General features: G+C 34.6%; 1 protein-coding gene across 3 annotated transcripts in view; it reads left to right on the top strand.

Moving 5' to 3' along the window:
* NAA15 (N-alpha-acetyltransferase 15, NatA auxiliary subunit) overlaps positions 1 to 12,540 on the top strand; it is an 83,199-nt gene that overhangs the window by 66,809 nt on the left and 3,850 nt on the right. For 2 of the 3 annotated variants that reach the window (XM_003984993.6, XM_019828951.3), the window contains exons 16-18: positions 4,066 to 4,174; positions 6,102 to 6,200; positions 11,706 to 11,852. In XM_003984993.6, the coding sequence (XP_003985042.1) occupies positions 4,066 to 4,174; positions 6,102 to 6,200; positions 11,706 to 11,852 (355 nt within the window). The remainder of the gene's footprint in view (positions 1 to 4,065; positions 4,175 to 6,101; positions 6,201 to 11,705; positions 11,853 to 12,540) is intronic. The other variant, XM_023252791.2, reaches the window with a different exon arrangement.

Here is a 12,540-nt window from a genome sequence, read left to right as displayed (position 1 = left end):
TTTGTCTAACCTCTCTGATGATTTTCTCATCTATAAAATGGGACTAGTAAAAATCCCTACTAGGCAGAGATGTTAGGATTAAAGAAAGGAACTATATGTGTAAAGAATGTAGCATCTGTTACAAGTGGTAACATGCAACTTTTTGTATCTAGAGACCAAATTGAGCTTGTTAAAAAGTGAGTGTATATGTATATTTCTCATCCATGTGTCGGTTTACAGTCCTTATTTATTAATTTTGCTATTCGAACCTAATGTCTTTAAAGTTCCTAAATATTTTCCCCCAGGCCAAAATCACATGTGCCATTTTTAATCATTAAGCTGAAACCAAGGTATTCACTGTCATACACACCATTTTGATTAGTAACGTACCTGTGTACTCCTGGCTCTTGACATTCACCTACTCCATGTGAAAATAATTGCATAATTTATTATGTTAAAGCAGTAAATATAGTGAGCACATTGCCCTAGAGTTCAGTATTAGCCTCGCTAGTAACTAAAAAACCAAAATCAACTGCTCTATAATGAAGAAAAATTATAATACTTAGTAAATAGAGTTGGAAAATAGTTTTAGGATTATACCAGAGCAGATGGACAGTAATGTCTCATAGCAGTGTTGCTATTTAAGAACCATAGAGAAATCTGGCTTGGATTTCAAAGGATATATTGACATCTTTTCACAAATAATTGTGTAACTATTTTAGGAACAAAGATACTACTTTTTATTGTTGGGTGCTTATTGGAAAAATATACAGAATAGGGAGGAAGCACAGAAAATGGACCTTTTAGGCCTCATGGAGAATTGCAGTTATTCAGGGATAATATCAACTTTAAGGGCCCTCCGTCTTTATACCTCAGCTTTCTTTATTACTACCACCACTAACTTGTCTGCCAGCACCATTCTTTCCCTTGACTTTTCCTTAATGACTTTTTTCTTTGTAACACTTCATATCTCACATTATAGTTTTTAAAGAGAGGATCTGTCTGGCTTGTTTAGTCCTTGTCTAATAAAGGGTAATCCCACAGAGCAGAATTCTTATGCTAGCATACCAGGCCTCCTTACTGGGTTTTCCTTTTATTTTTGACTTGAGTTTTTCTTGTGTCTAGCTTATCATGGCTGCTTTTGGACCAGATGTCAAGTTATAGTCTAATTATTAATACCTATATAGGGTTGTAGAGTCTCAGAAGAAAATAATTCCTACAGAAAGTGCTTTATTTGCAAGCAGCCCAGTGGAAGGCACCCTGATCTGGGGTGCTGTTTAATATATACTTCTCTTGCTTGTTGGGCACATAACACCCTTCTCTTCCTAGGATAACTGCCGCCAGGATGCCCCCTTCTAATAGCATCCACACTTACGTATATCCCCAGTGTGGTGGCAGCACCAGATTATACCAAGCCATCATAATAAGGTATGGCATTGTAGGCTCTTTTAAATGCTGCCTGCCAAGTCTGGATCTACAGTCTATAGATTGTGATTTTTTGTGATCCTGTATTTTATCATTCTTCATGTGATAAGTGGTATATTTAGTGTCATTCAGGATTTTATATATATAATATGAAGTAGAAGCATCGTTAAGTTAGCGGTAATTCCAGGGAAGGAAAAAAGGAAAATAGGAAAAGGTTTAGTGAGTGAGTTTAATATTTAGTTAACTGAGTATAAACCTGAAGTTTCTCCAGTGTATCATGAGGCAATAAATTGTTATTTTTGAGTTCCCTCATGTGCCACCCATCTTGTGTCCCTCCTCACCTTCAGTCAGTACTTACCTCAGCCGGACTATTTTTTCCTTCTGTATACACACATGTTCTTTATCAGTGTGTCCTTAATATTCTGGCTGTATAAGGTATAATAGTTTCAAGCTTTTTGTTGCTATGCTGGGAGCATAGGGAGACATACTTCTATATAATGTAGTGTAACGTGGATTAGACGTCACATCAGTTTATAAATTTAAAAATTGCATGTGATCAAACCACCCTTGCAGATCTCTTATATTGCCCATCAATACAATGCAATCCCAGTGTACATTTCTTTAACTTAAGTAAATTCAAATCTTCATGACTCGTTGTAGTTTTTTTTAATATATGTGCTGCCAGAGCAGTACTGGATGTAATTTTTTTTTGAGAAACAAATGAGTATGCATAATTCTAGCAATTTCATCCAGTATTCCACTCAGTGAACATAGAACCCTAACTAAGTATGATAGAAGTATAACTACCATTTGTTTAGTCCCTGTCAGTTTCTGTGTGCATCTTCTCCTAGTGAGAACATTTTGCTACAGGGATTAGGATTTTGGTACCTAATATATGGTTTTCATACATATAATGCAAATTAATGATATATATATATGTCTTTACAACTTTAGGAATTTTCAAGGGTAGTTCTGTTGATTTTTTTTTTTCTCCTGATCTTAAGCACTGATTTTAGAATTCATCCCTGTTGATAGGCTTTTGTGTATATAACCCTATACTTCATTTTGTATATATGAATGTAGAATGTAGTAGCTTTATTGTGGTTATGGACATATGTTTAAGCACTCAGATTTAGCCTAACAAAATCTTCCCTATGCAAGTAAGGCACAAGGAAACATGTAGAAATTTCAGATCCAGATCTCCTGTGGAGGCATGTATTCTCACTTACTAGAAATGCAGGCAGAATTTCCCTTTTCTTTTTCCAAGTTCAAAAACTTGATTTCAGTAAGTATAATGTTTGTATGACTCAGCTGCCCTATATTCCTTGTATCCATTTTGTTAACAGCAGCCATATCTCCCTGGTGATAAATTACCCTGATCAGTACAGCAGTCTTCATTTCAAGCTTGATACAGCTCCATTACAATTTCAGTTTCCAGTTTTTCACCTTCCTTGGTAGACGTTTCTTCCCTGTATATCACAAATTCCAACTCAATAGGACATAGAATCATGGGAATAAGATAAGCAAAATATTAAAAATGTGTGAGAAAGACATACTTCTGAGGGCCCCTCTTTCCCCCTCTGTCTCCTGGTATCTACAGCTATTAGAGTGACAGTGCCATATATTGATTTCTTGTTCAGAGCACATATCTTTCAGAATAATGCCAGCTGCTTTACATGCTAGTAGTATACAGCAAATCTCATAGACACCAATTTTTTGTTCAACTTTTTTTTCCTTTTTAATACTGTGAAATCGTTTCCTTAGCCAGAAACTGTGTTGGTGAAACACAATTACCAAATTAGAAGAGGCATGTTAGACAGGTATGGCAAATCCAGATTCCATCAAGGGTAAATTGTCACTGCCTCTGTCATGAGACAAGACAAACAGGCACAGATATTCAGTGCCTTTCTGATAAATATGGTATTGTTCCCCACCCACACCTCAGTCTACAGAGAAGAATCTTGTCTAAATACTCAGTCTAGAAGTGTAACAATAGCACAATATGTAGTAAACATTATACCTGCCCAGTAATGATTACAAGTATGTAATTAATATGACATTTATATAATTACTAAAGGGTGGTAGAGACAGAGTTCTATAAGTATAAATATTTTCACATGCCATCACACCATTAGCATGGCATTAGAATAAATATGAATTCTATAGAATTTGTATTATTAGAACAATGCAAGATGGAATCTTTTTTTTTTAATAGCTTGATTGTACTTCACTTTGAGTTTAAAAAGAACGTTGACTCATTCTGTAATATTCTCCACCTCTCATTCTTATCCCTCTTCATCCTATTTAACATCTCTCCTCGGTTCCCATCCCCCCAACCCCACCCCAATTATCTTACCTGTTTATCTCACTGTCTTTCTTTCCCTGGTTCTGTTTTATCTTCATCTTTACTTGTTGGATAGTTTCTATTTAGAGATAATGTGATATCTGTGGTTAAAAACCAGCGAAGAGTTCTAGAGTTCAAAATCCCCTTCCTTTAGACTGTGGGAGGTTAAAATATGACAGTATTTCTGGGTAATGGGTAAGTGATTTTTACCAAAACAACAACAACAATAAAAAACCAGAAAGTGTTTTTAATGGAGAGAATAACATCATACCCCTCCATCTTGCTTCCATTTGTATAATATCTTTTATTTTTGTTAGGTTGAAACTCCATTGGAAGAAGCTATTAAATTTTTAACACCGTTGAAGAACTTGGTGAAGAACAAGATAGAAACGCATCTTTTTGCCTTTGAGATTTACTTTAGGAAAGGTAGGCAATTAGGGGATAGTGGCCCTGATAAAATTGATCACTGTATTTCTTAGATATAGTCACCCAAGTCCAGTAGCTTTACCAGTGTAGGATTTTTTGCCAATGCAGCTTCCTCACAGAAATGCGTGCTACATGTGCAAGATGTTGTGGGGAGGTATAATGATACTATTATCTCTTCTAGGACATTAAAATCAACAATAGATGAACATCCATAACTAGGATTAAGGTCATATGTAGTAATTGCCGTGTACTTGTGTGAATAAAGTTAATGACATAAAGCTTAGATTAGTGCCTGATACACAGTAAGCATTGAATAAATGTTGGTTTTTATTAGCTATTGTTACAAGATGTGGCGCTTAAGGTGTATCTTGAAGGATGAATCATTTCTAAAAGAAGAGCTGGATAGAAAGGAAGAGGATGCTTTAAGAAAACACAAGTATGTGTAAATAATGTAGAGGTTTCTGTATTGCCCAAACCAGATAGAAAATAAATGAAGAGTCTTGGTTGTCTTGTTTAGAATGCCTCAACTACATATAGATACTGATTTTGTGGAATTGAATTGCTGTAATCCAAGTGGTTCATTGAAAAAAAAACTAAGTATATCATTAAGGGAAGGGAACAGAACTTGGTTAATAAGCTCTGACAGAAGGTTGTTGTTCCAAGCAGTGTAACTTACGTTCTACTTAAGGAGATGGAAAATGGTGCCCCTATAGAGTTTCCATTTAAAAATCATGTTTATCAAAGGTAATTAATAATGGGGAAAGGTTCTCATATAGCATTGCTTGAAAATAGGACAAAAAGCTATAGTTTGATTTTAATTTTTATTAAGATATTTACATGAATATGTATTATAGAAAAAAGGCCAGGAAGAAATAGATTAAAAAAATAACAGAAGGTCTCTTGATGGATTGAGTGATTACAGTGTTTTGTTATAATTCTGTTTTCCAAAATTTAGAAAATAAACTTTAGTAAATAGTCAAGTAATTTAGAAACTTTTAAAGAACAGTTAATTATAACTTCCTTTTTAACAAATATTCTTAAATGGAATATCGAAGTATAAAAAAGTTGTTCTGCTTGAAGTGAGGAAGGGGAATCTAAATTCCATTCAGTTGGCTTCTTGGTTGTGTTCTAAAGACCTCTGAAGGGCTCTTCAGCTGTTGGATTTCATTGTTGTGTGAAATGGGTAGTAAAGGGTATGGCAGTGTTTTTAGGTTTTTGAGTGTTGGGTAAGAGAAAAATGTCAGAGGAGCCTGGAGGTTTCAATTTTGTTATTTGGAGAACGGTACCAAATTAGGGAAGTCGTAACAAAGAGGAGGTAGTTATAGATGAGACTTGGAAGTTCAGTAAGTATTCAGGTGAAATTTCCATGGAACAGGTGGAAACACTACTAAAGCTGGGGAAACATGGGGGTGTGAGTATGGGGATAGTATAGAGAGAGCTTAGAAATCACTGAAAATAATAACCTTGGTAAATACTGTACTTTTTGAGGAGAAACAGGAGCCAAGGATTGATAGGAGAGGACAGTCAGATAGGAGGGAAACCATTTCACATGTCACAAAACCCAAGAAAGGAGATTCAAGTATAAACAATCAAGATTTATAAGTAGTGCAGAAGATCCCTTTATTCTGATTAAAGGAGGTTAAGAAGTGAGATGGCTTCAAATTTTGTTCCTGTGGCATTAGTTCAAATATTGAATGCTATCTAATTTTTTTTTGTACTTCATAAAACCTTTTTTCTTAAAAGAATATTGTGTGGAAATCATTAGCTAATGTTGCTAATCTGAGGAAATCATTTGCTTCACTTACGTTGCAGTTCAAATGTGATTGACTCTAAATTAGTTTCTCTATTTGTAAGATCTTAATCTTCCAAAGGAGGGCATCTTATTTTATCAAATGATCAAAATATATCTTACTTTTTCTTTTTATAGAAAAATTTCTTTTGATGCTACAATCAGTAAAGAGGGCATTTGCTATTGATTCTAGTCATCCCTGGCTTCATGAGTGTATGATTCGACTCTTTAGTACTGGTATGTTTTTGTTTTCCATTACTTAAGTATTTGGTTATAGTAGTTGATAGTGACTGTATAAGTGATCTATATAAGCTTGTCATAAACTTAATCATTTTAAAGCTGTTGGGTATTAAATTAGCTAAGGGGAAAAGCAGGGTTCTTTTCTTTGTGATGAAGGTATTTATTTTAAGGCTAGAAATGTTACTTGATTTTGATAATAGAATTGTTTAGTCCAGATATTTGAGAATCACCTTTGTTTCTGTTTCTAAAAAGTTAACACGTAAGTTGATATTGTGAATCATATTCGTTATATAAAGCTTTTAGTGAATTGTTCTAAAATTGAAGAATCTCTTTGAAATTGACTAGCTGTCTCCTTATTTATCTGTCTTCAGAATTCTTTGTCATAAAATTTTTGTTAATAAATACAGGTTTAAAAGAACTTTAAGACAATCATTGTACTTTTCAGATATTTTCACAATAAGATCCATATACTACTTCTAACATAAAGTAGAACTATAGAATTTTAGAGAGTAAAAGGTAGACTGTTATGCTAATTGTTTTTCATTTTAATAATAGTTGAGAAATATGGGACCCTAAAAGATTAAATGACTTATTCAAGGTAACATAAATAATTAGTAATGAAGCAGGGATGAGAGCTCAGGTTTTCATATTGTTCTTTCTACTACCACAAGAACTTGAAATTTAGAGTAAAGTACTCCTGTAGTCAAGTAGTGGTGGTGGTTTGATTTTTAAGTGAATAGAGAAGGGAAATTGAATTTTTAATAGAACAGTCTGCAAATACTATTAAGTTACCTGTCTCATTGCTAAATACTCAGCCACACATGAATCCATACATACCTGGAAATAATGAGATTAAACCAGACATCCCAGTCAGTCTTTTGAAAAATGTTTAATTGTCCTCCCGATGAAGAAAGTTGTTTTGGGGGTGCCTGGGTGGCTCAGTCACTTAAGAGTCCAACTTTGGCTCAGGTCATAATCTTGTGGTCCGTGGGTTTGAGCCACATGTCAGACTCTGCTGACAGCTCGGAGCCTGGAGCCTGCTTCGGAGTCTGTCTCTCCCTCTTTCTCTGCCCCTCCTCTGCTCGTTCTCTGTCTCTCTCCCTCTCAAAAATTAATAAACATTAAAAAAATAAAAACACAAACAAACCTTGTTTTGACTTCTAAGAAAAAGTAAATCCCTATTTAAAGTATATTTATGCCTGTCAAAAAAAAATGATTCCTGTTATAGACACTGAACTGTTTTAGTGTTTTTAATTCTGAAAGTAAAAAATAACATAACCACCTCATAAAATAGAAGAAGGAATTGCTATTCTTAGAGAAAATAGAGAAATTTCTTTCTAGTGTTTTCATATTAAAATTTGTTTGAAGTCATGAGTCTGAAAATTAAGGCCAGGAATAATGGTCTTAAATCCATTCTTGCTTAGGATGGAGTGCACTTAAATTGTTCTCAAAATTAACATGAACACTTTGTTCTTGTATAATCAACTCTTTCCTAAAAGGTAGTAGTAAAATAATATATAGAAGTCTTATGGATTTGGAGACTTCCCTCTGAAATATGAATTAAAAGTGGCATATTTAAATGTATTTGCTTATAGTAAGTATGTGGATTGATGAACATATGACTATTGTCTTAGAACAGTTATATTAGGAACAAAAATGCTTCAGAAGAACAAAGAAAGGCAGAATGGTCCTGATGTAAGAGTTAGAATTATTTAGTTAGCTGTGAGCTGTATCCGTAGCTTCCAGACATTGTCTGGAAGAGTAACAAAGTAATCCTTATTTTGACTAAATTTAGGCATTAAAGCAGTGATAATTTGGAGTGATAAAGATGCACTGTCTTTAAAAGGCCTTCAAGAATTTGGGTACAGTTGTGTAGTATGTAAAAGTATTTGTGCAACCACAGACACCCAGAGTAGGGGCATCTTTGATATACCCCACAAGTTTCCTTTAATAAAACTGATAGCTTTGGTAGTTTTAAAATAAGATTTAACTTTGAAGTAATTTTTCAAGAACACATTTGTCATGTCAAGTTATATTTTACTAACTGCTTCTTTACAAAGAAACCCTTACAACAGTTCTTCTTGGGGAATATGGGAAAAAAACGGTGCCTTGATACCTATTTTATTATAGAAACTTCTCTAAGTAAATATTCATTTTAGCCTGGTTATGAATACCCTTCCAAATCTTCAGAGTGTTGTTATACTACCAGTGTAATTAGTATCTGCTGCCTAAACTAATTTACCATATACGTCAATCTTCCTCTCCCCTTTTTAATTATGAGGATGATTTGGTATGTGCCCTTTTCAAGTTTTTCACTTTTTCTTAAAGTTGTAGGACTTAAAGCAATTTAAACTACATTTCTTCTTGGTACTAAGTAAAAGGAGTTTAGGGATTCAGTTGTTTATTATTCCCTTACATACTTTTAAAAAAAAATCACTGTTTGGTCACCTTGATCTACAGTGAATCTTACATCTTTTCTTCTCTCATTTGTACAAACCCATTTCTTCCTTTTATCTGCAGATTATTTTTCTTCTGTGCTTATGTATTTCTCCCCTAAAAGCTTTGTTGATCCTCTTATTTAACCTATTTTACCCTTTTAAATGGTAATCACTTAGTAGGTTGTGCTTTAGAGCCTAGTAGTGAGTAGTCATTATCTTGCACAGAATATGAGCATTTTCTACCCAAATTATTAACAAAACAGGGAGCTAGCCTAGGAACCCAGAGAAATTCTTTTGGCTAAGAATCTACCCCTTTTTCAGTGCGACTTTTAACCATTGACAATTACTAAATTAATCCAGTCTGCTAATAAGCTCAGAGCATGAACCAAACATTATTTTAATTTTAGGATGTCAGAGGATTCAGAAGCCTCTCATAAAAAGTTTTATTCCCCTTCCCTCAATTATTATTTTTCCTTGATTCACAAGACTTACTATTGTATCATAAGGTAACAAGGAAGGTAATTCAGTAGTCTCAGATGTTTTATTTTCCTGAGACCTCAATATTTTTTTGTTCATTTTAGTCACTTTCAAAGGACTTTTAGATTGGTTCATCCCCTACTAATCTTTAGTAATAAAAGCTTATGTAGTAGACCTGTGATGCATGAGGTTGCCCCTTTCCTGAAAGACATAGGTAATATTGCATTACACAGAATTCATACAACTTTCTTAGTCTTACTGCAGTTGAATTTTTTTTTTTTTTAATTAGTATCTTCCTGGAAATTACAGTGCCAATCTACATAGTGGAAGTTCGGAGTTATATAAATATTTCTTCTTTATACATCCTGAATATATATATTTGTTTTTAATTGTGTGGGCTTTTTTTTTTTTTTCTTAAAGCAGTTTCGATTTTTCTGGGGGATTATTTTAATCTGAGGAAAACAAATTAATGAAGGTAATAAAAAACATGAAAAGCATAGCGTCCACTTACAACCAACTATAATGTAACTATACAGTTACTTTCCCATCTGCATATAGTGTCCCGAAAGCACTTCATTCAAACCAGTAAGGCCCATGGATATAACATTTTTTTAGAAGACCTGTGTTTTTTTGATATAATAGTCATTGTGATTGGCTATAATCTGTTTTACCAACTTTTCTTTCTGTTTGCACTCGTGCGCTCCTTGAAATCTGTTGATAAGTTGCCAAAATCAAGTTACAAGTACAGCCATAATGGAGATTAAGCAAAATTCCTTAATAACTCATTTATTCGAACCACCCAATTCAATAGAATGATAGAAGAAATGCTATTTAACTAACAAAGGACACATCGATCAGTTATTCAGTTACTAATTATGTGTAGACTATTTCAGAGATGTTAACCACTCAAGAATTCAGTGTGTTTAAACTTGGTGTAGTGATCCATTAGACAGTAAGTGGGCCATTACTACCATTTGAAAGCCTAATATAGAAATATACTATAGAGCAGAGGGGCACCTGGGTGGCTCAGTTGGTTGAGTGTTGGACTTTTGATTTCAGCTCAGATCATGATCCCAGGGTCTTAGGATCAAGCCCCCAGTTGGGCTCTGCGCTGAGGGTGCAGCCTGCCTGAGATTCTCCCTCCCTCCCTCCCCCCCCTCTCTCTCTCCCCCACTTCTCTCCTTCCCTCCGTCCCTCCCTCCCTCTCCCCCTCTGCCCTTCCCCCCCCCCACTCAACACTCTCTCACTCTCTCTCACTCTTAAAAAAAAAAAAGAATAGAGTAGAAAATACCAGAATGCATGGCACAAAATTAAGGTTAGTATTCCATGAAACTTTTGCTTCACATAGTAATTTATGTATATAGGATACATATTCAGCAGTACAAATGGTTTTTGTCCACATTTTAAGCGACCACCATAGTTCCTAACCATGAGGAAAATATATTTTCAATCTATAACAAAAATAATAACTGCACTTTATTGAATTATATATTTAGCTATTATATAATTAACTTTAAAAAATGTAACTTCTCTGGGGCACCTGGGTGGCTCAGTTGGTTAGGTGACAGACTTCGGCTCAGGTCATGATCTTGCAGTTTGTTCTAGCCCCGCGTTGTGCTCTGTGCTGACAGCTGAGAGCCTGGAGCCTGCTTCAGATTCTGTGTCTGCCCCTCCCCTGCTCACGCTCTGTGTCTGTCTGTCTCTCAATAATAAATAAACGTTAAAACAATTTTTTTAAAAAATGTAACTTTTCCTTACTGTGATCCTTTTAGGTTAGCTCCTCAGTTTTACGGATCAAGAAATAAGTTCAGAGAGGTTGTGACTTGTTCAAGCCTAGATCCATACCCAGGTCTTTCTGGCTCAAAGCTTCAAACTGTCTGTCTATACCAAAATAGTAATGAAAAAAGCATACTAACATTCAGTCAGAGAGGTTAGGGGTTCAGCTTTTCCATCTCTGAATCCCAAGGCCTGGGAATAGGATTATCAGAGTGTATTCATTATAGGAAAATACTTTGGTGGTCCTTTGGAGTTTATTATATAGTGATAACTAAATTTATGTAGCCCTTGCAAATAAAGGTCAATGAAGTCAGTCATGTTTTCTTTTAAAATTAATAAATTTTGTAATGCCTTACTTGGGTATAGAATATGGAGAAGGTGAAGAAAATCCTCTTGTCTTCCGCACTGCATAATTGCTGTGACATTATTTATCAGGTGGGTGCCATCAGAGCCCTACTTTATAAATTTGTTTTAAAGTTGAGGGGGCCAGCCCCTAAGAGCTTAGAAGACTATGGAACTACATCTTTTGTTATTTGTTTTGCATTTTGTTTTGTTTTGTTTTGTTTTTCTGGAAATGAATCATTTATCAGTGAAATGTCTTTGAATGCTGTTAGAAAAATTATTATTTTCCTGATACACATTTTTTTACATTTATATGGTAAGCTCTTTACATGTTGAATTATAAGTAGGTTCATTTAATCTTTACATGTAATTGCTTTGTTTCATTGGCCTCATCAAGTAATTTCTTTACTTCTGCAAATCATATCAGAGTATCTGACTGCTAATAGAATTTTGTTTTTAATTTGTTCAGCAGTGTGTGAAAGTAAAGATTTACCTGATACAGTTAGGACAGTATTAAAACAAGAAATGAATCGTCTTTTTGGAGCAACAAATCCAAAGAATTTTAATGAAACTTTTCTGAAAAGGAATTCTGATTCATTGCCACACAGATTATCAGGTAATCACTTCATTTTCTTTTTATCTTAGCCTTCTAAAATAATTTTAGTTTTTATTTTAATGGATTCATGACAAGGTTACACATTTCTCACATGGAAGAGGCATTGTGTGTATGTCACATTTTAATCGTAAGAACACAGGCAGCTTAAATATGCTTCCTATAAATTTTTAAATTTCTTAAAATTATTACTGTGAATCAAGGTCAGTAGTTTCTTCTGGTTCAGCATAGGCTTTTTACAAAGAAGCAATATAACTTCATTTAACTATATATTACATATAAGGAAGGAGGGGCTTTCTTTGTTTTTTCTTTCTCCTCCTTCAACATGCTCTTAAGATTCACTTGGATGTGACCATTAGCTTCTATTTTTCATGCTTATAAGATATTAAATTGGACAGTGCAAAACACCTAAAATCATTTCATAGGCAAAGGTCTGTACTAGCAGTCCAAAATCTGGACTTGATGGGATCGTATGGGTAGTGCTTTAGTAGGATGCTTTTTTTTTTTTTTTTAATTTTTTTTTTTCAACGTTTATTTATTTTTGGGACAGAGAGAGACAGAGCATGAGTGGGGGAGGGGCAGAGAGAGAGGGAGACACAGAATCGGAAACAGGCTCCAGGCTCTGAGCCATCAGCCCAGAGCCTGACGCGGGGCTCGAACTCACGGACCGCGAGATCGTGACCTGGCTGAA

Source organism: Felis catus, chromosome B1 (genome assembly GCF_018350175.1).
Source record: "Felis catus isolate Fca126 chromosome B1, F.catus_Fca126_mat1.0, whole genome shotgun sequence".
Lineage (NCBI taxonomy): Eukaryota > Metazoa > Chordata > Mammalia > Carnivora > Felidae > Felis > Felis catus.
This window is presented reverse-complemented; position numbering and strand designations above follow the sequence as displayed.